Source organism: Sparus aurata, chromosome 9, assembly GCF_900880675.1.
Source record: "Sparus aurata chromosome 9, fSpaAur1.1, whole genome shotgun sequence".
Taxonomy (NCBI): domain Eukaryota; kingdom Metazoa; phylum Chordata; class Actinopteri; order Spariformes; family Sparidae; genus Sparus; species Sparus aurata.
In genome coordinates this window covers 23440026-23466183 of record NC_044195.1, presented here as the reverse complement: position 1 = coordinate 23466183, position 26158 = coordinate 23440026, and the positions used below count along the sequence as shown (strand labels likewise).

The 26158-nt window shown below is 39.4% G+C and overlaps 1 protein-coding gene across 5 annotated transcripts in view; it reads right to left on the bottom strand.

The window, feature by feature from the left end:
* LOC115587582 (dehydrogenase/reductase SDR family member on chromosome X) overlaps positions 1-26158 on the bottom strand; it is a 61352-nt gene that overhangs the window by 6016 nt on the left and 29178 nt on the right. For all 5 annotated transcript variants that reach the window (XM_030427490.1, XM_030427494.1, XM_030427491.1 and 2 more), the window contains 4 exons: positions 20457-20525; positions 7589-7690; positions 6326-6533; positions 4661-4868 (listed from right to left, as the gene is read on the bottom strand). In XM_030427490.1, the coding sequence (XP_030283350.1) occupies positions 4661-4868; positions 6326-6533; positions 7589-7690; positions 20457-20525 (587 nt within the window). The remainder of the gene's footprint in view (positions 1-4660; positions 4869-6325; positions 6534-7588; positions 7691-20456; positions 20526-26158) is intronic.

Here is a 26158-nt window from a genome sequence, read left to right as displayed (position 1 = left end):
ACTGCACAATACTTCCAAACATGAATTTTAATTGTTTCTCTGAATGAATTATTACTTTGCTTGCGGGGCTATACTTTTCAGTACGAGCGACAATACAGGGAAACACAACTCGTGCTTCATTATTAATGCTGCTGTCTAGTTTAAAGGTTCATTCACACACTTCCTAGAATCACTTTTTGTGGGAATAAAATAAAAAACAAAATAACAGCTTGTCCCCGTGACAACAGGTTCATCGTGTTTTCTTATGACTTTCGAGTTGAAAAAACAATGTCGGCCCTTAGCCCTTGTTATTATCTCGTTGGCTCTTGATTAAAATCTATGTCTGCTCACAGTGAAAGGCCAACACGTCCTTTTTATTCTATGTTTTTGCCCAGTGGCATTATTATGTGTCTTATGTGTCTCCTTTCCTTTTCCTCTCAAGCTGAGATGCATGAACCCTTATTAACCCAAGAGAGAAAGATGTCACATAATCAGTGTTTTGAATGAGTTCCAACGCTATTAAAATTACATAAAGGAATTTAAATGGGGTACCACTTAAAGCAAAGCGAGATATAAAAAAATCTTGCATTTATAGTCCTTGGCGTGTTAATGTTGCAGTGCTTCAAGAAGGTCAACTGAGACGAGACTGAAGCAAAGAAATTAAAGCTCAAGAACAAGTGTTTTCCGTCCAAGGTAGTGGAGCCTCAAGGGTTGGAAGTGTCTCGCTATCAAAAAAGCATTCTTTTAAATGAATAGACTAAGTTGCTGACAAAAAATGGATGTACATCACGTCTTCTGGGTTTCTTGAAAATAATTTTAAAAAAACACACAAAAATGGGCAAACAGCTTCCTCAGTCAACCTGATGTAACACTTCATCACAGTTTTTCTCGAGACTTTATTATCATACCCAGCCACAACAAAACTTTGTTTGGCTTCTCTCTGTTACTTAAATAAGAATTATGTAAGAATATAGAAGCAAGACAATTAGATAAGAGTTAATAAATAAAACTAAAAAATAAAATACAAACAATCAATAAGTAAAGGCAGCATCAGACCCAGAGAGAGCGCATACACCACCATGAAAACATGCGCCCTGACAGACGCTGACTGACAAATTAAAAACCTCGGAAAACCCTTTTTTCCATAGTTCTTAACTCATGTTTGACGATAGATTATCTGCTTTCATCAAATACTTTAAGAAAGATCATAATTAGCTCTGACAATATGTGAACATCTGATCGTACCCCCATCTCTGTAATATTCCCCCATTTCTATTAACATTTTAATATTAAATTGTTGGGGGGGATGAAGGTCAGACACGTAGGGATTGTTTAATTAATATTTCAAACAAACAGGGGGCAGCATATCAACAGAGTTATTTTTACTAATATTTTTATCTCATATTCTAACACATTGTATTTTTGATGTTCTTTGACGTAAATTTGAATCCAGTTTAATCTATTCAGATGGTATGGGGGGGCTTTTTAAAGTCACATATAGAGGTTGATGCGCTACAACAAAGACTGGAGATGTGCAAAAAATATATACTCTGATGGCTGAACTAAAGAAAAATTAGAGCAATTCAGAGCTCAAGAAATTAGTTCTATTCACTCGGGCAGACTTGAGGGCTATATTGCATGAAGAAACATAATTTGCACTTTACAGACTTTGAAGAAAGTATTTTGAGAGTGCTGATAAAGCGGGGAAAATGTTGGCACAAGGAGTAAGTTCTCAATTCCTGAATGTAAATACAGCTCAAGGGAAGTACTTAGTGAAACAGAACATTTAGAGTGAAGTGTCTCAGAGTCAGAGATCAAGGCTGCAATCAAGATTTTGGCTTCTGGTAAGGAAAGGCTACTGCCTCTCCTGCCTCAATACTGTACCAGTTACAGTATTCAGTTTTATGATTGCTTAAATAAATGTACTGATCCCCTCTCTCACTGTACTGTATAATAATCAATCATTCTATGGGCCACAGTATGGGTTCTGCTGTGATGTCCACTTTGCCAAAAGCAGACAAAAGACCATTTGCGGATGATTCATCCTCATCCACAACAGTAAGTCTGTTGAATAATGCTTATAAAAAGTATCTGCACTATGTCTAGAAGGACTGGTTACATCTTTAGTTCATACAGATTTCTGTACGCTGTATGAGGTTCAGCTCTGGCTGCCACACTGCTAGTTACATGTGAGGGCTTTTTCATATAATGTCAAGAGCAGCGTGAACTCTGCATCCAGCAGCGGCAATAGACACATATAAAAATATCAAGCAGACTAAATATTTGGTCAGGTCGCCGACGTCTGGGAGCTACAGTCAAAGACAGCAGCAGTTCCCTGAACACATTCTATTTCTATGGAGCGGACACCACAATAGCATCAGAATCCACACAAGCAGTTCAGTATTTGTACCCATGTCGTCCCTGCTGAACCACAAAATGAGCTGACAGTAATACATTTTCAGTGCTTAAATCCTTGCTTCCTTCACATCCCAATCCTTTCTTACTGTTCGCTGTAAATCAGCGCACAAGCAACTCAAGACTTCTTGGACCGGCTCACCTGTTGCTTTTGTTGTATTTGGACTGACTGCTTTTCTTACAGAGGATATTGCACTTTTAGTTTTTTAACCACAAGGATCGCTTAATCTGAATATTGATTGCGTCTTGCTGCCAAGAGGTGCTGATGGTTTCATCGACTTTTTAAGAGCATCACCAGTCTCAGTGCCATGTCTCTCCTCAGTTGCCTCGTCTAAAACCATCAGTGTCTACTCAGATAGAGAATGCTGTGAAAACACCACACCACAAAAAACATTAACATTGACTTGTTTAGTTACGTTAAAAGGTTTACCCTGCACAATTGTAATTTAGTTTACATTTTTTGATATACATGGGGCATCTGGTTTTCATATCGTTTGTTTCTTTTTTTCCGTTTTTAACCTTTAATTTTTATACTAAACATTTAGAGGTCTTTTTTAGAAAAACCTCACCACATTTAATTTCACTACAAATAATATTGCATATTAATGGGACATCACTTTGTCTATTTTTTAATCAAAATATTCTGATTGATCAAATTTGATTTGATTAGTTTTATCATTAGGTGTGCTTTTGAAATGACAGTGAAAATCTGTATGAAAGCCTATATGTTGAGCTATTATATCTGTGAGGAGCACAGACTTACAAATACACTACATATTTGTAAACACCTGAGTATTTAAACAGAAGATTCATTGTATAGCTATTTTATTTTTTACATTTATACAACTCAATAAATCACTGTGCCTACAGATGAAAAACATCAATATATTCTGCAGTATATTGCAGATTTGCACAATGCACATGAATATTACACATATGGCCTTGTACAACACAATACCAGGCACTTCTCTGTATGCATTATATTGAGAATACGGTTCTTACTTATGTTTTATCTCAGTTCTTCCTTCTTATTGACCGTCCAGCTTTGCTTTTGCATAAACCTAAATGTTATGGCTATGATAAAAAAAAAAAAAAAGGTGTTGCAACCGGCAAGAATCACACTTTCTGTGCGTGTGAGTGTTAATGATTGCATGCATGAGTTTGTGTGATTAATGTGTTTGTGTATGTGGGGCAGAACCCTCCCCAAGGTTGCGCTCGGAGGCAAATGCCTGTGACAATTGCAGTTTTGGGGGCTGAAACACGCACACACGTCTCCTTCTATTAAATCCCAGGGACATTAACAGCAGCCTGTGGCCAGCGCTTTAAGCTGCGCAAGAAATAATTTAAAATATAACACACAGCAAAACAGCCTGTCGTGATTTTCAGCAGCACTTCCATTTTCAGCAATGTGGATAGATTGTGTGTGAGCACATGCTCGAGTCTGTGTTTTATCTTGTATAATGAAATCCTGAACAATGTCTGCATTCGAGGTTGTTTTTTTCCAGGTCACTGTGACTTCCCAGAAGAAAATGTAACAGTAGAGCAGTCTCTTTCCAGGAGAGCAGACCATGTAGACGGCAACGCTACTGATTTAAATGGCTAACATAATTGCTAGTGCGACTGTTTTGCTGCAGATATCCAAGATTTTAACTTGACATAATGAGGGTGGACGTAGTTTGGCTCAGTTGTTAAGTTCTAAAATAAAAATCTAAGCTCCTTGATATGTGATGGAGGGCACTTCTTTTGGTTTGTGAACCTTAAGAGAAAACTTTTAAATACCTAATTTTACGCACTAGACATTTATATTCTAGTTATTTAGCTAAGAGAAACTTCACAAGGACAACACCAGAATAAACTGCAGTTTAGGGGATTGAGGGGAAAAAAATGATTCAACCAAAATGACAGCCTTGGTGTTCTTAAAATATTCTAGTAGCGTAAAGTAACAGAGCAGAGGGTTAGAGACAAAGTGCTGTGGACTGAGATAGAAATCAACGGAAATACATTTACGTAATCCACATCAGCCAAATTTGATTTATATTGTACATCCTCTGGAATTTCCCTGAAAAGTGGACCATGAGAACAGTCACACTAGTGGAAAATGAAATACTCTTTTGAGAAGTCTTTATTGTTTAGTCACTCGTTCAAAAATGGTGGAACATGTTCAATGTGTAGTGTAGTTTAATATTTTCCATCAAATCTTCTTTGCTGGATAACATACTTGGCCTCTGTGTGAATACATCACATTAAAATCTGGAGAGTGTTTTACCCTGAAAAGCAGACGAGCGATGACGCTCTGTGCCAGGCTGAGGGGCGTCCAGAGGTGGCGATAGAGTGCAGTATCCACCATGCCAGGATCCACGGCACATGAGCTCAGAGGGGAACCTCCACGCTGCAGCTCCTGGTGGAGGTGGGAACTAAACAACAGCTGGGCCAGCTTACTGTGACAATAAGCAGTGTGGGCAGAATAACACTGGCTGTAGAGAGAGAGAGAGAATGACAGAGTGTCATACTTTTACATCAAACATGGCTCCATTTAAATTTAACAAGGACAGTTCAGTTTTATTCTATTCATTCTGATCAACTGTTGCCTCAGTCGCTAACATTTTTTCCACGTAAGAAAAACTTGTTCTGCTGAACAAGGACAAATTCTTCTTACAGTGAAAACTTCAACAAGACCTCTCTGAACCCTCTGGCTGAATGGGCACATTTGGTAAACAAGGACACACAGCGTCATTGATGTGACGCTTCTGAATCGAGGCACTGACATCATCGTTCGACTGCACAGCCACAGTGCCAGAAATGTATAAAGCTGTAAAGTCTGAGGACATCCAGTTCATGACACTGTGTTCATGTAAGAGGGTTTACAGCTCGTGTTTTCATCATGCAAAGTATATTTTACATTTACATACTTTTAACTGCTGATGTGCAGACGTCTTATTATTATCATAATGACCGCCTGCCCAGTTAAAGTTCTCCTGCCACTCTTGTTTGGAACATTGTCAGTTTTTTAGCTTTAGTATTGTTCATTTCTTGAGCTCAACGCTTTTCTGAGGTCTTGTGGCCATTGCTGCAGTACTTGTTGCACCATTGCTTGTTTGCTTTCTGGCCCACGAATGTCTTCTTCACCTTCAACATTTCAGATTGTACTAAGTGCTGTTGAGCCAAAGCGCAGGGCTGTTGCTGGAGCATGTGGCTTTTGAATGTCGTGCTGTGCTTAGGGCTCGTGTCAATACGTATTCAGTATTTCATCAGGCAAAAATGTTGCGCTGGTGTGGCACATGACTTAACGCTCAGTGAATTTCTCAATGTCATAAAAGCAGAGGCAAAAAAGTTGTCTTGGCATCTCAAAGGTGACAGGATTTTGTTATAATAGGCTGTTAATAAATGTATTATGTCAGCTTCTGGACGTGTTTTACCATTAAAGTAAAGTGTGGCCACAGCTTTCCCTTGTGTTAAGTCTGGCTGAGGTAATGTAACAACACAATGAAGATATTCAGGCAGCTAATGCTTCTGGACAGGAGCGCTGCAAGCTGGAATGAGAACGAGCCAACTGGAGCCAACAGTTGCCACCTAACGCCAACGGAGCATCAGACACTTGCACTGGTGACGACAGCACAGAGGACGAACAGGTGAGTGTGACAATCTGGAGCTGGAAATGCTCTTAAATAAAACTAACACAGTTAAGGGGTTATTACTGTTTAATACAACTATGGTATTACTTTCTATTTTTGTCCATTTGGGGTTTGATTGCATTCTGTTCACGCATCTCATCACTTAACTTGTTGAGCACGATGTGATTATTAGTAACATGACAAAAAGCCAGATCACAGCTGGTCATTTTGTACTGTTGGCTGTGACTGCTTATATGTTTGACTGTGTGTGTGTGTGTGTGTGTGTGTGTGTGTGTGTGTGTGTGTGTGTGTGAGCCTACCAGCTATTTAGGTCATTTAGTCTGATTTCGCCAACGCGGTGTGCAGACGAGGAGACGTTGACAACACGGGAGAAGTAGCCACATTTCCCAGAATCCTTCAGCGTGTCCAGGAGCAGCCAGGTCAACAGGAAGTGGCCTAGATAGTTCACGCCAAAGTGCTGCTCAAATCCATCGTCAGTACGGCCCTCAGGAACCAGCATGACACCCGCTTAAGAAACACACACATACAGGTACAGAAGCATTTAAAGCACCCGAACATACATTTCAGTGAAGTTTGAAACTATTCACAACATGGTGCTTATTAACTTTTAGATCACAAATGTCTAACTTCTTAGGTGGACTTGATGAGACAGAACTACATGTTCTCATTAAGGGGATCATCATTAAGCGGACTGATAATACCTGTTGCCTGACTGACAGTGAGAGGTGTGTGAAAAAATGGTGAAAGAAGCTGAAATAGACAGATAGAAGTAATGGTTAAGTGGTTCAAACATCGAGCTTCTGACAAAGATTTTCATCGGATAAAATTGGTGCCAGTCTTGATTTTCGAAATAGTATCACGTTATTTCAGGCCTTGGGAGAATCACATTATTATTTCCAGGGTTTGGTAAAACATGTGTAGCATGTCTTTTCCACTCAAGGTCAGTACAAGCCCGTGCTGCTATGTGCTACATTACATACAAACAGCAGATCTTAGGTGAATGGCTCCTCGTGAATACTAAATAGTTTTTTTTGTTGAAATGCTCATCCTCGAGTCCCGAAAGACTTCAGTGTCCCAGACAAAAGACAGAAATGTAGGTCAATTACATGTTTTTTGAGCTTACAAATAATTCAGAGAGACCACTGATGCCAGGCTCCACCAACCCAAAGAATTTACTTTTGACAGCCTTGAAACCCAACTTCAGATGAAATAGTAGAAAGAGAGTGGATTGTTGAATCTCATTTTGAGCCAACTACCAAAATGAGAACAACAGAATCAGCAGTCTCGCTCAAGAATCACTAACAGCACCTTAAATAAAAATAAAGGGGAAATATTTCCACTGAACATGATTATGGGTGATTTAAATATGACAGACTTTTGCTGAAATTATACTTAAAATATATATTTTTCAGTGAGCCGAATTTAACTCTCATCCTTTTAAATTCACTCAGGTGACAGCATCTAAATTACACCTCTCTGCAAAGGATTTCTACTTTTCAGACTGAATATTTGATGGACACATTTACAGAAAACGGCAAGACTAAGGCAGCTCTATCACTCACCATTATTGACCAGGATGTTTAGCGGCAGGTCCCGCTCCTTGAAGCTCTGGACGAATTGACGGACAGACTGCAAAGAAGCTAGGTCCAGTTTCATGAACTCCACTGGAATGGACACACACATACACACAGAGAGGCACACACATCAGAGCCATTCTAAACGGATTATTTCTGCAAGCGGTAAGACATCAAAGAGTGTATTAATCATCTCTTACAGCAGGCTCGGTGGGCTCTTACAGTACAATACTGGCAGCACAACGCTTCTGTTGCTCCGGCACATTATATCGAACCTAATACTTCTTCTTGAGCACCATCAAAGCTTCACACACTGTTATATCGGGTCTAATGTATGATAAGACACAGGCAGGAAAGCAATGCCCAGTAGGTGGTATCATCAGAGCGTGAAAGTGACTCTGTGTGTTTAAGTGTAGGTGTGTGTATGCATAGAAATCACTTTGGGATGCTGGGTATACTTAACACAGACACACATTTCTTGTGTGGACATCTACTTAGAAAAACACAAACACGGTACTCAGGCACTGGGTTTATGGTGTGTCAAATAAAGTATATATGTGTCTACCAATACACTTATATCCATCCTACTCTCTGTCTATAAAATACTAAATGAATTTACACTATAATCTAGGTGTAAAAAAAAAAAGCGTGTGTTCATGTGTTTGTGTGATCCTCCTCGTATCCACTGGCGCAACTTTAACCTGCCGAGCTTCTTAACCAATCTGAGCGTTTCGTTAAAATATAGCTCACAAATGATGCGACTGGTGAGATAGCAGATTCAGACTTACCTTAACATTGCAAGTTTGATGGCAGAGTTTGGCTAATTCAATTTATTAGATATATTCTGGCAAGCTCTGAAGTTTTGTGTATAGACGTTCTGTTTTTGTCCTCTCCTGTCTCATTTCTGTCTGCTCCTTTTATTTACTGTTGTAATAAATTTAAGGAAATGTTCATCTCTCTTTTCCCAGCAGGCTCGGTGATGGTGGAATGACCTTCCCCAATTCCACTGGACTGTCATTCCCGATCTCAAACAGTAATTTGAAATCCTATCTCTTTTCCAAATGCTTTAAATTGTACCTCTGTCTTACATCCTCCTCTGCATTCACTTCAGAGCTTCTCTCTCTGGGAGAAAACATATTCTAAGAATGTATAACTGTACGTCCTCTTTGTTTTTATGTACGTAACATCTAAAAACCAAGTGGTACTGGTTTACACTGAACCACAACAAGCAGCAGTCGTACAAATCCCCACTGAACAACATGAAAGTAGCCAATAAACAAATATCAACAATTTAAAACATATTTACTGAGCGATGTTCCCCTGTACCATATTACAGCTTGTTTGTTTGTTTGGAACTGCGACATGTTGAGGTGTTTCTTTTATATCTTTTCTCAGGATTTTAGCAGAAACCAAAGCACTATAATACACAGCAGTGTCAATGTTTTCCTTTCTAACATACTCTAGATGTGCAGCTGACAGGAGTAATATTCTGTATCACAGTATCAGAGGGAGCAGTGCTTCTGGGATCAACAGTGCGAATCTAAAAGAGGGACCAGGAGGTCACCAACACTGACAAGCTGCTTCATTCACTTGTTTGGATCCTGTTTTTTAAATGTGATGAGTGAAAGATTTGTCTGGAGTCATGTAATTTTTCCAAAAGTACCTGACAGTTTTTTTTTATCTACATTGTATTACAGAGAGCAACCAGTTAAATTCCTGTTTTGTAAAAAACCTTGTCTGGACTGTGAATGACTGTTTTAGCATTTGACATATCCGTTACTGGATAAATAGCTGCTCCCTAAGTGCCAAAACATGAGAGCGCTGCCGTCACACACAAAGACAAAGGAAAAAGTATGCTGTTCCTCCCTATAGCTCTAATCAGCCTGTGAAAGGTCAAACATAATAAACAAAGACAGGATGAGGACGGAGAGAGGAGCAGGCAGGAGGATAGGTGATGGAGCTGATGGAGAAAAAACTGCTGTGACAGATGAGAGTGCAACCGTCCCCGATGAAGGTCTGATAACAGCCTTATCTCTGAGCCATACCACTCACCTCCTGCTGTGTGTGTGTGTGTGTGTGTGTAGGCGAGAGAGGGAGAGAGAGAGAGAGCGATAAAGGTAAGGGAAAACACTGACTGTGTGCAAGTCTATCAGTGTGTGCATTCCCAATGTATATACCAGTAAGCAAACGTGTGTTAGCCTGACAGCAGGTATTTGTGTGTGTGTGTGTGTGTGTGTGTGTGTGTGTGTGTGTGTGTGTGTGTGTGCATCCTGCCCGTCAGTCCTCTCCTGTCCTCTTGAGCTGCCTCTCTTGGGGCCCAGGTCTTTCAGATAGGCCAGTCATATCAAGAAAGTCCACTGGGAGTGAAATGCCATCGATCGGGCACAGTCTGGCTGCTGCCAGCCCTCAATTAAGACCCCAGGATCTTCTATACTTCTATAAAGCTCGGCTTCTTTGACCCAACAGCCAATGATACACCAACTGTGTTTTTGTTGCAGAGGGATTATCTGAAAGTGACGACAGGAACTGCCTCTGGAGACGCACACATGCTGTTTAAAAGCCACTGGATCCATTCATAGTCCCGTTTATACAATTTATCTTTATGATTATTTCATCTCTGTGTTAATTAAATTAAACTGCAAAAGAGAATTAATTGTGAAATAATGTAGTCGCAAAGCATGAGTCAAAGGGGTTTCTTAAATGGAAATGTTCCAGTATATAGTACAAAGCCAGCTCATGAAACCATATTAACAGAACAAGTATTCAGTCAACATTTTATGTCCATATTGTTGAGTTTGAAAAAACTGTCTAATCTGTCGTTTTGATGTAAATTGCTATTCAAAATTTGACATTAATTCAATGAAAATGTTTAAATTGTCACTTGGTAATTATAAATTGTCAGATACCACAATTTTAAATGGTCTTAAACCTTTTTTAGTACTTGTGTAATCAGTACAGTAATGCCAAGCTCTACAATTATTCCGTTTTCACTTTAAATGAGCCCTACTGTATTGTGCATTATTGTTTTCTTTCTTTCCTCCAGTGTTTTCTGCATGTAAAAGATCTTTAAAGTTAAAAAGGTCAAAGTCAGTCTTAAAGAGACAGGAACTGAAACAGAACCTGTCATACAGGAAGAATACAGATAACTGGACAGTGTGAGAGAACAGTGTGTTTTTTGAGCATCCAAGCATGTAAACCTGTTCTAGCAGTAACCCAAAATTAAATGATGAACCCGAAAATGAGCATAACATGTTTTCCTTTAAAGATCCAGTGCATCAAGCGGTGATTTTGCAAACTGTAACCTTCCATTTTGTAGGAGAAGCTACAGTGGCTTCTAAAAAATGCAAAAAAAAAAACATTAAAGTCCCTTTCCAGAGAAAACTTTTGGTTTGACCAGTCTGGGCTACTGTAGATACATGGCTGACTCAGTGAGAAGAGGATCAGCTCCCTCTGCAAAAATAAAAGGGTTAGGGTAAGGTAACCAAGACACAAAGGCGATTCTTAGTCTTAGGTGATCATACACTAATGAAAACATAATTATAGATATGGGTCCTGGTATTTTGCGTGCTGGCTCACTGTCACACTGAGATGGCTAACTGGGACACTTAAGTAGAACAAAGCTATCGCTAACGTTATTGGTAACACCTGTGAATTTCATACTGTGACAGGTCAAAATGTCTGCTGTGATAAAAGCACCATTACTGGTGAAAGATGAAGGGGCCATTTCTGTAATGTTTCCACATTCTGCTTCACTGTTGCCTACAAAACAGCAGATTTTTGCCGCAGCGTGCTTTCTGGTATTACCTCCAAACAAAGTCACTTGAATGCACCATGTCACATTTATAACCTGCAAAGTCTTGAAGGGGGCAAAAGTCAACAGATTTTTTCATGGAAGAGTAGCAATTTCTAACAGGAGCTTGCGGACCGTCACCTTAGTCTCCCTCCTTTCCATTTCCTGTCTGAAAATCTCAACCAGATGCTCGTTTTGTATGGAGAAGCAGACGTAGTGTGTAGTGTTATGCAATTGTGTCTGTAATTGTTAAGGCTACATGTGATCATAAATGGCTCCAGCCACAACAATCAGAGTAACTGAAAAAGAAAAAAATGCTTGCTCACACTCAATATCCAAACTGTTTATTCTGGGCTTCTCGAGCAGCAGTCATCAACTACATTTAGCTCAGAGCCAGGTTTTTCGACAGACACTGTGGGGGGATGGACTAAAAAAAAAAAAGAATAATGCATCTAGGCCTAATTAGCCTTCCATATTTACATTTACATACAAAATTAATCATCTAATCTAATCTATATTGATAAAAATGCTTTCAGACCGCCAAGGAGGAAGTCAGTGCTCAATACAAAATCTATAGTTCAACTACCAATGAATGAGTCCTTATCTCAACAAAAAACTCCTATTCAGCATCCCAGGAGGCAAACAAAAACACAGTTGGCCACCGGATATAAACCCAAGTGACGTCTCTTGTATCTAACAGAGTTTAACAGTGAGGAAAATCCCATTCACATTCTGAATAGAGGATGTTGTTTGGTTGGCATGGTGCCAGCTGTATGACTCATTATATATATTTCTGAAATGCCAGTGAAGTGAATGAATGGGAAATTTACCTCCTGAACCAGGGCCGTTTTAAAAGTGGGCACTAAAAGAGCATATGGTCTAAAGAAAAGCTGTTAGCTCCAGGAAATGAATAGCCTAGGATCCACGCCATTTGATGGCGGGTTCATTGAGCGGGACAAGGGATGACGGAGTTGGAAAATAATCCGATCCTGTACTACAGTGAACTATCAATTCCAAACTTTTTGGTTCATGCTAGGGGTCGGCAAGCTGATTGATGATCTCAGGACAGACTGAGCCTCTGCTACCTCCAGCTGGATGTGGCCCACAGGCTGCCAGTTTACGGTCACTGTTCTAGAGTTTGTTCCAAATAAAAAATCCCTGCTAACTACAGACAAGGGAATGGAGAGGTAAAAATAATTTGTGCATTTATAAGGGATGCCAGTTTTGGTTGATCCTGCTGTCGAAAGCCTGACAACCATTAATTGGTAACTAAGCAGTTAACTGAGAGAAAAAATACAAGAGGCACTTTTCTTTAAACCGATGCTACATTGGCTCAATGAGCTCTGGCGCATCAAGTCAGCTTCTCTGCCAGGTTGTCTTACATGTACCGGAGAGGCTCTGAGTGATGAGCATGTCTTGCTTAGCTGAACCTATTTCAACACTTGGTTTGGAGAAAGGAGCACACTGGACTGCATTTCCCAGTCAGTACTGATGAACTTACAGGTAGATGTGAAGTCAACTTTCGTTTGTGAGAGCTGTGCAGCAGTTGCTTGTCAGAGCTAAAGTTGATTCACACTGATTGGCAGCGTTTCTCCTCAGACTAGCACATCGCACTTCCTTCTCTGCACGAGCAGCAATGTCATCTTTGACTGCGAGCCATCCTCAGAGATGGCAGCACAGTGCTTGATCTTGATGTGGTACAGTATAGCACAAGTACTATTACTACACTGAGGAGTAGCAACACACATTTTAATTCACATTTGACTCTGAAGGAAACGTTTCCACAGAGCTTTCTTAGCACTCTGTACCTTTACTTAGGTACCTCTGTACCTTAGCTTACTTAACACTACTGGCAAAGATATTAGTTACAAAAAAAGTTATCAAAAATATCCTTTGTAGTAAACATATAAAAATTGGTAACCACTGACGCCTCTCACACTAATCAAAACCTGATAAATGCAATGGAAAGTCACCAAACAGTTTTCAAAGTTGAATCTATTTAACCTAGATATTGTGACTGTGAACTAAACTATCTTGTTCCACTTAATTCAGGATTAAACCTGTTTTATCAAACTTAGTTTTTTTGTAAATAGGTACAAATGTACCCTGGAGTTGTTTTTTCAGCCAGGCTTCAACATGAGACAGCACACAACTTCCATGAAAATCTTGCTTTTCCTCTGCTGCACTACATCCTGAACATCAGGTAATTAATATGTAAGCCGGCTAATGCCCACGTCTCACACGACTCACAACTCATAAAACAGAAGCTCTGGCCTTCACCTTCTTCCGCTCTATTTCATGTTTCTTTCATGAAAAATTAATAACCGTAAAAAGCAATATATTAAAATAATGACGAGGGAGGACTACCCGTTTCTCTTACCATAAATCCCCTCTCTCCACCCGGCTTTAACATGCATCTTGTGTCCTGATTGCGCCTACAGTAGATATGATTAAGCTGGATTACACCTAAATCTGATATTAAAATGCATCGCTACTAAACGCATCAAATTTCCCCTCTGCTTGCCAAAAAGCCCCCCAAAAAATAGACATTAAACACCTTGATTTTGGGGAAATGTTTTACTCTCAGAGATGACATTTAGACTGGAAATACGAGGTAAACAATGACTTACTATCAGATGTGTTCGAATGATGTTTTCAAAAATTCTGCGCCAAATAAAACACAGTAAAAGATAATTGTCAAGTCACCATTTCGCCTGAATTTTAGGCCACATGTTCTCACCTTCCCTCTCTCCTTCTCTACAATACTGTCAAAAGGAAGACTGAAAATACAAAAGGATGAATGGACTTTCCTCTCTGAAGCCACCTCTTATGAAGCGACATGTAAAATATATAGTTTCACTTTGAGTGGACTGATAAACAACATGGTGATATCCAGGAATATTAGGTCTGGGCATCGTGCCAGCATTAGCACTTCCACAGACATTTTCATTCACCTGATGTGCTCCAGTCAACTCAAGCTTGTAGTGTCAAAGGGTTGATCCTCTCACAAGTCAAGACAGCTCTAACTAAATCTACAGTAAATTTGGGTATATTGAAAGGCTCAATGCACACACTCAATCACAAATTGCTTACAATACCACTTTTCACAAAATGTACACAACTCAATTCTTATATTAACATAAAAATGTGTGTTTGTTTGTTGAAGTACAAAAACAATCCAACAAGGTCAGTCTTCAACTTAGCAGTAACTGGGTCAACTACTTTTTGTTAATTGTTGTGAAAGAACCAAGATAGTAAGAACAGTGTTTGTAAGGAGGGAGCAGCTGGGTTACCTAAGCAAGAACATTTTAGGTGTGTTGAGCACACACACACACACACACACACACACACACACACACACACACACACACACACACACACACACACACACACACACACACACACACACACACACACACACACAGGTTGCCTTGCTTCACATTCACACTGTTAATCTAGGCCTATGGTTTGAGGCACAAAGTGTTACTTTCAAGTGCACCGTGACTAAAGTTAGTGGACAGACAGCGCTGCCTGTGGCACAAATACAGAAATACCCTCTATCTGCATGTGTGTGTATGTGTGTGTGTGTGTGTGTGTGTGTAAGATGCTCTAAGCCTCATTGACTAAAGCCCACTTGCAGTCTAAAACCATTAGCATATTTCCACAGGATTGTACTCAACATTTTCTAGGGACCTTTAATGCACCAGACAATACACTACAACGTGATACCAAATGGGACCAAACACACCTTACACATTGACCTATACATACATTTGACTAGAACTAAACAACACACAATGACTCAAAACATAACCTCAGACAATAACACGTACACATGCTGTATAGCTGTGACGGAGCAGCTCCACACACACAGCATATTTCTCCGTGGTGTCGCTGGCTGCAAGCAGCACACACACACACGCGCCTGACACACGGTTAAAGACATCCCATAATTATTGATTCCCTTAACTGTTTAGTAGCGTGATCAATGAAGCACACTTGTTCGTCCTACTATTTCTTGGATACATACATACTCACACAATCAGTACACACTCACAAATGGATGAAACACTTCACACTCTTGTCCTCGGCCATGCAGGCAAAACAGGGGCAAAACCATTTCTGCCCTTAAAAAGAGTGGGACCCGTATCTCTTGGGTCATGTGACCATGAATAAAAATGTATTATTATTTTCATGATGATTGTGTGGCCAAATCACTTGTTTTTTTGTATGGGGAAATGTTCAGATGACAGGGTGAAATGAATGTGTAAAACACACTCATGTTTAACAGCCTGTAGATGTTTCCTCTGCCTTGATTAATTCTGTGAAAATGGGATACACCCAGGGGAGGGGCTTTTGTTTTAAATGAGGGCCAGTTTGGCTTGGTACGGCAGTCTTGCTTTGGTTACAAAGAAGGTAACATCTGCGACAGAGATTAACTGTATTGCTCAGCTTTTGTTTGTTTTTTTGAAGTGATTGAATTACTGAAGAATTCAACGTTCACCTTATTTAGATATTAGATGTTGTACAGTTTGTTATTTTCACTTTTGTAAATATTTGCACTGCTGTTTTGTGGAGATTAGGTAATTAAAAGGCATTTTCCATATATAATTTTTCGACTACGCCATCCTTTTTCGCTTTGAGGAGAACCCTGCTACAATGGCTATGAAGTGACTGGTTTACTGAACAAGGCTGATCAGGTGCACATGTGTGTACATCTGGAATTAAATGATTCTAAATCAAGTCTATTGTACATTAAATACATAACAATGTGTTGCTTCAGCTAATATTGTATGTTAGATTCTAGCTATAATGAAACAATTGAAATGAACAGTTCAACATTTTAATCCCAATTTTTGTTGAGAGTAAGATAAAAAGAGCGATACTACTCCGATATCTGTCTGTGAATATGAAATATTTGCTGCATGAATTAGGTCTTCTAGCTAACTGCATAGAGATCTACTTACAGGGCGACTTGTTAGCTGACAAAACCAGCTGTCTGTTCATCTGCACAGGTAGGATACGAACCCTGGACACAGCCTTTGTACATGAGGGAGCATGCTCTACCAACTAAGCTACTGGGGCCACAGCACCCTCATATACTCCATACAATACATTATGATATTATCTCCTGAAATTCAATTCTCTCTCATTGGTGACACCTTGAAAACCCCGAAACTGTTCACATATCCCCAGTTTGAGAACCGCCTCTGCAGCCCACATGTATATTATGAGCCGTCTCTCGTTTCTCACAACAGACAAATGTGCTAACACTGGGAAAGATGCCAAAGGGCGTTTGGAGAGAGATGTTTAAAGCTCCTGCCTCACATACTAATGAGAATCCATTACTGTCTCATTCAAACACACACACACATCAACACATTCTCATTCAGTGCACAAGCATCTGGCTACAGACACCCCCCTTGTCCCCTATGCCTCAGTGCCTGCCAATTACAAAAGAAGTAATCAATTCCACCACGGCCCCGTCCAGGGAAATCGACTTCAATGACACCAGCTACATGGCCGCTGTCTCTGTACCTGACAGCCACTTACACACAGGCAGGGACCCAGCCAGCCGGCTCTCTGCTGCTCTCCACTGCAAGGCATAACACAGCTCGCTTCCCAATAGGCAGCGCTTCACTCAGTATCGTAGATACACTGATGTCAACTCCGCCAATCAAAACTCAGAGTATTAATGTTTGTCGTTAGAGGTTTGCTTTTATCAAATTAACCTTTCAGTAGAAATATTAAGCTTAAAAGGAGATATTTTTTCAATTTTGGGGCAGATTTTGATACATTATTAGGTAGCAAAATAATTCTGATATTGGCACATCAGCCTATACAAATGCACATTGTTTGCAATGATCCCATTCAAATTTGGTTATTGAACACTTATATTTTCCGATTAACAATAAACATTATTGTGCAAAATGACCAGTGTTCACTGAAAAGGTTAACGTCTCCTGAAAGTGTAGTATAAAATAACCAAAGTTAGTAAATATTGACTAATTGTAACTGATAATAACTGTTATAATGATAGAAGTAAGAAATGAAGGGTACAAAGTGTGAAAGAGTTGCTGAAACATACTACTTGGCACCAGCTGACAGAAAAGTGCATCTAATGATTAAAGCTGCTATAGTCTGATGATGTGAAGTGTGAAAATGTACCAAAAATCTAAGAATTAAACCATATAACCAAATATGTAACACTTTCATCATATTTAAAAAAAAAATGCAGTCTCAAGAGTGATCAGACACAATGGGATATATCAAGGAGGGGACTGAGTTTTCAAAAAGCCTGAAGGCCAGAGTTTCTAAGAGTCCTACCTTTCTAAGAGTTTCCGGTCATAGCGGCACAGAGAAAGCCTCGATGTAAAAGAAACAAAGCGAGGCGAAGGGCAACTGGTCGACATGCAGTTCTTCACGTACGCAAATCTTTGCGCAGGTGCAGAAGGTAGAATGGGGATTTTCCATAGAGAAATACGTGAATTTTCCATAGAGAAATAGCAGAGTCAGCAGAAATAAAGAAGAATAAGGATTGGTTGAGGCCATGACGTCCCAAAGGACACTCACAGTTTTCTGTGTTTAAAAGAGGATGTTCAGAGCTTTAAACCTCAGGTCAGTTTGTTTTTTTCGCAGATTTGGTCTGTGTCTGATCCCGTTCTCTTTTGCCTGCAAATAAAGTCCAACTGCACTCAGCCTTGAAGACTCCTGGTGACTTTTTTTGATCTTTGATATCTTTTGGACCAACTGAGAAAAGTGAAGTCAATTTACGACAAAAGCTGATATTTACAAATTATCCGAGAACCTTTTTGTGTCTCATGCTATGTATAAACTGTTTTCATATCAGCATATATAGGCGGATACGATACATCTATCACGGACCAAAATATAATTCAGTTTTTACCTTTTTTAATCACCTAGTAATAATGAATTAGCATTAAAAATGGGTGCTGAAAATGTTTGAAGGTCAGATTTGACATTTTTTCACTTTCTGATGCAGCAAACCTGCAAATTTGTAGATAGATTTAAAAAAAAAATACAAGAGAAGAAATTGTGTATGTAGAAGAGGTCAAACTCTCAGAAATCAAACTATGGCAAAAATCAATGAGTGATGTGCACAGAATCTGTATTATTCTGCAAGCTATAAACTGAAATTAAGTTTGGCAAAGTTCAAAGAACCAATACATACCCCCTGGTATTTGTTTTGACTTGTAGCATAGCATTTTTTCCTTAGTGACAGTGATTCCTGCATTGCGGTTCAACAGTGAGCATTCACGTTTTGTACTAACTACTGATGTCAGTCAACTAATGTGAGGAAATATCTATTATACATGCATCACTTTATTTTCAGGCAGGGATCAGAGAAGCCTTGTCAAGTCTGTGCGACTACTACCTGATCTAACAATAAATACATTAAATATTTTTCAACTTTTAAAAAAGATTTCAAACACTACCCCATCTGGCTATCATGCAATTCAAACAGTTTCTAAACAAATTACTTTTCTGATTTTTAACAGCTATGGTACATCCATTACCTGTTGCTGTGATTTCATGTCAGTCTTTTTCCTTTGCCATTGCTCAAATGACCCCCTGAAACATTACAAAGCTTGCTAGAATATCTCCTATCAGGATATACACAGCAGTGAGTGTGCGGGAATTTGCCAATGGCTTAAAGTAGCACTCAAAAAAATTCTCTATTGAGAATGAGGGCTGGCTGGCTGGCTTCCATACAAATGTGCTACCACGATGAATCCTACAACATCCAGAACGTATAGCTTAAATTGCTGAGGGTAGATGGCTACAGGGCTACAAGTTACAAGTGAAGTTATAAGTGGCTTCAAGCTCTCAGGCAATCTGTGGCCTTTCATAAAGCTGCAGCTCTGTGTATGTGTGATGCTCTGAGGATGTTATCTGCATACTCCACATACAGTTGCTTCCTGATGTAGCTACACACTAATAACTTGTTTATTTCCAGTTAGTTTGTTTCCAGCGTGCGGAATAGCTTGTTTTGTCTTTTGTTTTAACGCTGTGCACAATACTGAGCCTGTTTTTCATATAACAATGATGCCCGAAATGGAAAAACTCTGCTTCTTTTTCTGTGTGTATTTAAAATAATCGCGACTGGCTCTCGCCTGCTTGCCAATTGCATTGCATCAAGAAGAAATCTGCGTGAGGTTGGGCTTTTCTCAACCTTTCCCTGTCGTGCTGCTGGGTGCCCTTTTACAATCTATGTAGCTCGGTGGGAGGCGCATGGATGCAATGGCAGGCCGCTTTTAGAATGAATAGAAACCTATCGCTCTCCCAGCTTTTGAGTCTGTGTGTATGAACGGCTTGTCATGGAAAAACTGTCAAATTCGTGGTCACTGTATGCTCATCCCCCTGAGGTAAACATCTTCTGACAAGCTCTGGAAGCTGGTGAAGAATCAAGGCCGTTTGTATCAGAAAAAAATAACTTATGAGGCTCGTAAGTCACAAAACTATGTTGGAATTTATGGTGCTCTGAAGGTCAGCCAAATCAATTTCTCAACATGGGAGTTACACAGAACACTGTAAGCTTTAGTCAATGGAGTAATAAATCTCTGCGCTGATATCATTTGTCTCCTCCCATCTCCATCACCTCCTCTGCACCTCCATTTTCCCTCCACCTCATCTTTCTTGTTCCCTCTTTTATTGTCCTGCATTTGCCCATTTGTCATGCTCTCCCCCACCATTCTGCCTCCTTTCATGCCTGCCCCTTCTCCCCCCTCCTCTCTCACAGGTTGCTCGACTTATCTCCCCTGGTCTTCTCCTCGTAGCCTTTTCCCTTGTATCCTCCTCTTCACGCCTGACATTGCAAACCCAGCATGGAAGCACTGTGTGTGTCTGTACGAGTGTATACCTGCAAGTGTGCAATTATGTGTGTGCGCCTGGAAAAAGACTGTAAAAACAAGCCTGAGGAACACACTGCAGCAGCTCTGCCCTTTATCTTCACACACTGGCATATGAAAACAACTACACACACGTGTACCTGTGTGTATGTGGTTGTGTTCGTGCGTGTGTTCTCACACATGTATGCAATGTTACCTTTGGCCTCTTTGTCCTCTTCACAGATCCGTCTGACGGCTTCCAGACCCTCCTGCTCATCCCTCCCACCTGAAGGACGACACACACACAGATAAATACAATGTGGCCCTCAGAGTCTTTTAATACAATAACACTCATTCAGCTTCGTGGGTTCTTTCATCTTGTAGAAAACATTACAAAGAGGATCTTCAAATAAAAGGAGTGCTTGATGCAACCATTTAGCCCTTGAGGAAGATCTGCAACCCCTCTTTTCAAAGACTGCACAGTACTTTAAAAATACAATTAATTATACCATCAAATATGCATAAGATATCAAATAAAAAAGGAAGCCTGACGGCTAAACGACACTTTGAGTCAAGCAAGGAACAGGTCATCCAAAAATGTGCGCCCGACCTTGTGCATCTACTGCAGATTTCAGCTTGTAAAAGCTTGTAAATTACTTATTTTCAAATCAATCTTGGGTATCAGTGCTTCAGGAGATATGGATTACAGCAGACAAGCTGTTTGGAGCCATGGTTGTTTTCAGTTGTTTAGCAGAATACAGAAAGGCTGTTTTGCTTTGAAGCTCCAGAAATGATTTGTGGACAAAACTTCACCTGACTTTGCACTCGCATAATGACAAGCGGATAATGACTGAATTTTCAAATCTTTTCTACCCATTTTTGTCGCTACACCAAAGTCAATGACACTTTATTATTAATTTAGTAGCAGTTAACTACGAACTTATTAACAGCTGACATTGCTTTTTGCAGCTACTGGAGCTGAGGGACAATGGCTCATTCAGGTTCATTTAGTCTGTTATTAATCCTCCAAGACCTATTTTTTGGGGCATGTGACTCACCTGTATTTATTTAATTTTTCCGACCCTATTCTTGCAGTCAATATCAAGTGCCATTTGTCATTTGATTCAGGAGAAGCTTACATTTCAATCTAGCTCATTTAAAGTCACACTTTCACATTTACTTAATCTGAAAATGGATGAATTTACCAGGGCCAATCAAAAATGTAATGTTTTTTGACTGTGAACTCAGATAGAACCCCTGAAAGTTAAGTTTTTCAAAAATATTCACTTGGATGTTTTAGACTTCCATGTGAATCTTTGTCTTCATCTGACCTTTCCTAAGCAAGCTACATATTGCCCTCAGCGTGTTTCAGGGTGTAATCATATATTTCATACACTGATGATTACAAAGATTACAGAGGTTATCAAATCATACAGAGGGCCTTGAAGCAAAAATTACTTTTTTAATGTTATCCATCATACGCACAATAAAGAAGCTTGGCTACAACCATTTAACATTAGCCCAAAGGAAGAAATTGCTCGGATTTCACTAACAAATCAGAACCTAATGGCGCAGTTGCTTTCAGAACAAAGTCTCTAAATGCCCAAACAAGATGTGAGATATCAATGCTAAGGGGGAAAAAAAACTAAAAACTCTAAAAGACTATTTAAGGCATATGAATAGGATTAGTGGTTAAAAGGTTACAAGAAGGATTTGCACTCTGTTAGTAAAGAAAAAAAAGTGCACAAACTTTACAACTGGTATACCATATTAATAAAATCCTGACAATATCTTATGTGTTTTGTTAAATTGACAGGTTAAACAATGGGTCAGTTTTCTAGACACAACAAAACCATTTGTTACTTTAACATTAGATACAGTGCATTAGGCTTTTTAAAATGCTTTTAACACGCTCAGATAAGCCACTGAAAGATACAAACATTGCGTCTATAACTCTAGGACAGACTTTGTTTACAGAGCTTGTCTGCATACAAATGAAGCCTGCTCCTATGAAGGAGAGAAGAAAAATATTTGGCAACAGAATGTGTGAAAGACAAATCGAGGAGAAAGAGAAGGAGAGCTGGTGTCTAATTTACTGAACCTCATTTTCAAAAGCACCATTCAGAGGGCGCAGATAAACACGGACAGACTCGCTCTGACTACAAATCAGTTCGGACCATTAGTTGAATAGTCAAGTGACTTGTCAATCCATAAAAAATTGAATGACAAAACATTAAAACATTACCTTGTTTCTAGTTGTCGAATGTGCTACACGCTGTACACACACAAACACTCTTTTTATCCAAAGTCATGCAGCCTACAGTACATGCACACTCTCATTTTGTCTATGCACACACACACAAACAGACACACTAATCTTGGATTATCACGCAGGCCTTTTTCAAGGGCACAGCATCATTTACCCTGATGCACTTCGGGTCAGGTTGGGCAGAAGGATCTGGCTCTTCTGGGTGATGTGGCAAGGGGGTCACAAAAACACACACACACACACACAAACAGGACAAGCAGACAGTGATCGCACACACCATATTTTTTTTTACACAATAGAAGAGGCGCCTCTGCTTACAGACCAACAGCCACTCAGAAGACTGCACATCAAAATTTCTCCATAAAAATAGCCACTGATTAAAAATATGCCCCGAGGTATTAATTTGCCTACTAAATATTTTGGGCTGTAAAATGTAACCTAATTAATTCACTTAAATAATCTTGCTGCAGCTGAACAAATTGATAAACTGAGCCTGACACAGAGCAAGAAAGTCCTACTCCAAAAGTTAAACCTCACATTTGTAGTAAGTTCAATATTAATCTCATATATGTGTGTAAGTATTATTCATACAATTTGTCCTGTGTTTTTACTTGCAAATGCAACAGATTTTAAGCAGAGTTATTTGTTTTAGCTATTTCTTGACAGCAGTTTATCAACCTCTCGAGAGGTTTTGGTTGTCATCTTGATACAGGCATGATGGTCCCAAATCTGGCAACTTCACTGTGGCAACAGGACTTTGAGATATGGTTCAAGCACTCACTGCTCTTGACTGTTGCTGACAAAGAAAAAGCTCCAGCATGTAACTCTCACCAATAAAACTGCAAAACAACATTCAGATTTAAAGACTAAGTCTTGATGCTCAGCTAGCTTAAGTGTAACCCAGGTTACTAGGCCCGTCATCAGTTCATGGGTTTATTAATGAAATAAATTCATATCTTCCTGTGATGAAATAAATAAATTAATTAATATCCTCATGTAATGAAATGGATAGATAAATAAATAAGCTCATATCTTCATGTGACAGATAAATAGGGGTTTTGATTTGAAATAATCTTACTTATAATAAATAAATAGGATTCATGATTTGAAATCTTAAATATGTCAATAAATAGATAAGAATCATTAATTGAATTAATGTACACAAGTATTTTTTTTTCATATATATGTTAAAAAGGGTATTTCATTTCATTTCAAGTGTGGTGAATGTGCCTTTTCAAAATGTACAAGATTCAGGTGACATGAGGAGTTCACGTGATGTAATGTGACCAATCAGACGCAGTCAGGGTGTACGTGCCGTCGTGTGTTTTTTTCCTCTCTCTCTCTCTGCCGGACCGACTCCGAGGTGGCTACATGCTAACCTCCGCTGCAGACATTTTTCTTTTTGAGCAAGAGAGCCAGATATTCCAGGGATTTTGTTGCCGTTATTGTCAGTGCCGAGAGCGAAACCTGTTTTTGCCGTGGATTGATTAAGTGGACCGTGCGTTTTGCGACGGAGACGAGGGAGAATGTGAGTTGTGTTTATTAGCAGCTGTGGCGCTAGCTTAGACCGTTAGCCACATGAACTTCGCTAGACTCAAATTGTGAACGTGCACATTGCTGAACTCCTGTGTCCCTGTTTCTTCTAAAGTGTGACTTGGACTGATGAGAGCTGTGTGATCTACATTGTACCGGATTGTGTGTGTATATGATGCTTGAGCCTCTGGTGAGTAAACCTTGCTGATATTGGGTTGATAAATGGAGTTTAAATGTATATGCTGGCATTGATGTGAAGCAGCGAGGCGTTGATTTCATGTATGTTTTGTTTAAAGTTGTTGGTATTAGGGTGTTTATTTACATTGCCCTCACTCCGTGTGTTTTCTGTGAGAGTGAGTGGCAGGAGAAGTAGAAAAGGAGATGAACAGAAGAGTAGTCGTTCAGCCATTTTGTTTCATGTTAATACCGATAAAAGTGTTCAGTCCATTTAGTGGACAGTGAGAATAGTTACGGCGATCATTAAGCAGTAATATGTTAATGTACATGAATGTATATATGTGTGTTTATATGCATATATTTATATGTAAAGGTTTTTTTCGAGAATGTTATAATAACCCTCTTTTGGCCTATATAGGCCGGGTCTTTTTCTTTGTATGGATCCCTGGTTCCAAGATCTCCATGAAGACTCCTCCTGCTGGAATCTTCCTGTTCTGTAAAGGTCCTGTAAAGGTAGCAGGGAGGCTCAGTAGTAGTGGAGAGCCATTCAAAACCAAACTGTGCTTTCTTTGTTTTGTGATATGAGGATTTGACTGTTGTTGACATCTCATGTGTTTATTGAGACTGTAATATTCTTTTTTTGTTCTACTCAATACAATACAATACAGTACATGTGAGACTCTACCTGGTTGTTGTGAGAGTTTTACTCTTCCACTCAAAGCAAATTGCCAGTACCCCCTTTCTCCTATGTCGTGTCTAGACTTCTGTTTTACTGGTCCAGAAATTGAAAGTAACGCATTGAAAAAATTATCTGTAGCTCAAAGTCTTTACTTTTGAAAGTCAAAGCTGAGGCAGGTTACATAAGCATGTCCCAACTTCTGTGTATTCTGATGTTCTCATTTCACTTTTGTAGGGGCCAACATGTTCGCCAAAATGCTTAACTTTTCCTTTAACATATGGACTTAAAGGATTGCTAAGGGGGCCAAAAACAAATCAAGAGTCATTGTAGTTGCCAGTGTGGCACCTTTTAAAGAGATCCAAAAGGGAAATAAAGTTAAAGCCCCAGTATTTCAAAAGCAAACTGTAGCATTTTGAAGCACTGATTTATAATTGTCAGGTCAGTTGTGATGTTTTGGAGAATTCTTAATCATGTTAATCCTATTGATTTTTCTTGTAAAGCATCACATCATCAACATATTGGCACGTAATAAACTAGAATTTTTTTTAGCTTTGTTTTGACCAGAGAAAGATTCATGAAAAAAATTTGATTTAAGGTAAGACGGATTGCTCCGATTCCTGCACGTATATTCCTGATGTCACAAGCAGAGTACTTGTTTGTCCGGATCTAGGAATGATGCTTTGATAATCAATAAGTGTATCAGTGGGCTGTGCAGATAATCATTGTACAACTTGAGACTGATGGCTCGTCAGCTCAGATTTGGTAGAACACAGTGATGGTATTCAATGTTAGATGAAGTATTTTCTCGGAATTTAGCACAAGCAGATGGCAAATGATAATGAGCTACCATTACTGTGCTATTTGTCCATTCTTGGTGTTGGACAATGTAAGAAGGCAGCAGTTTCTCAACACTCACAGGACCTGGTTTATTGGTGTAAAAGGATGTGTACATGTCACAAGGTAAATCTGATAAATCTGTACTTCATAGGATAGGAGAGACTGACTGTTATCTGATACGCCTCATGTTACAGATTTTGCCTTCAGAGACTTTTTCTTCCTCTATAGCAAATGCAATAATGTAGCTTTTCAGAGGATAATATATGATTTCCTGTGTGAGTCCAATTTATCAACCCCACATATCATATAATGTGTTACATAAATGCAGTGCCAACCTCCTACATTTCATGGCTTTATGAAGTGTAGGAGGTTGGCACTGACGACAGGAAATCTGCACATACTGATTTCTTTAAGATATCTGAAT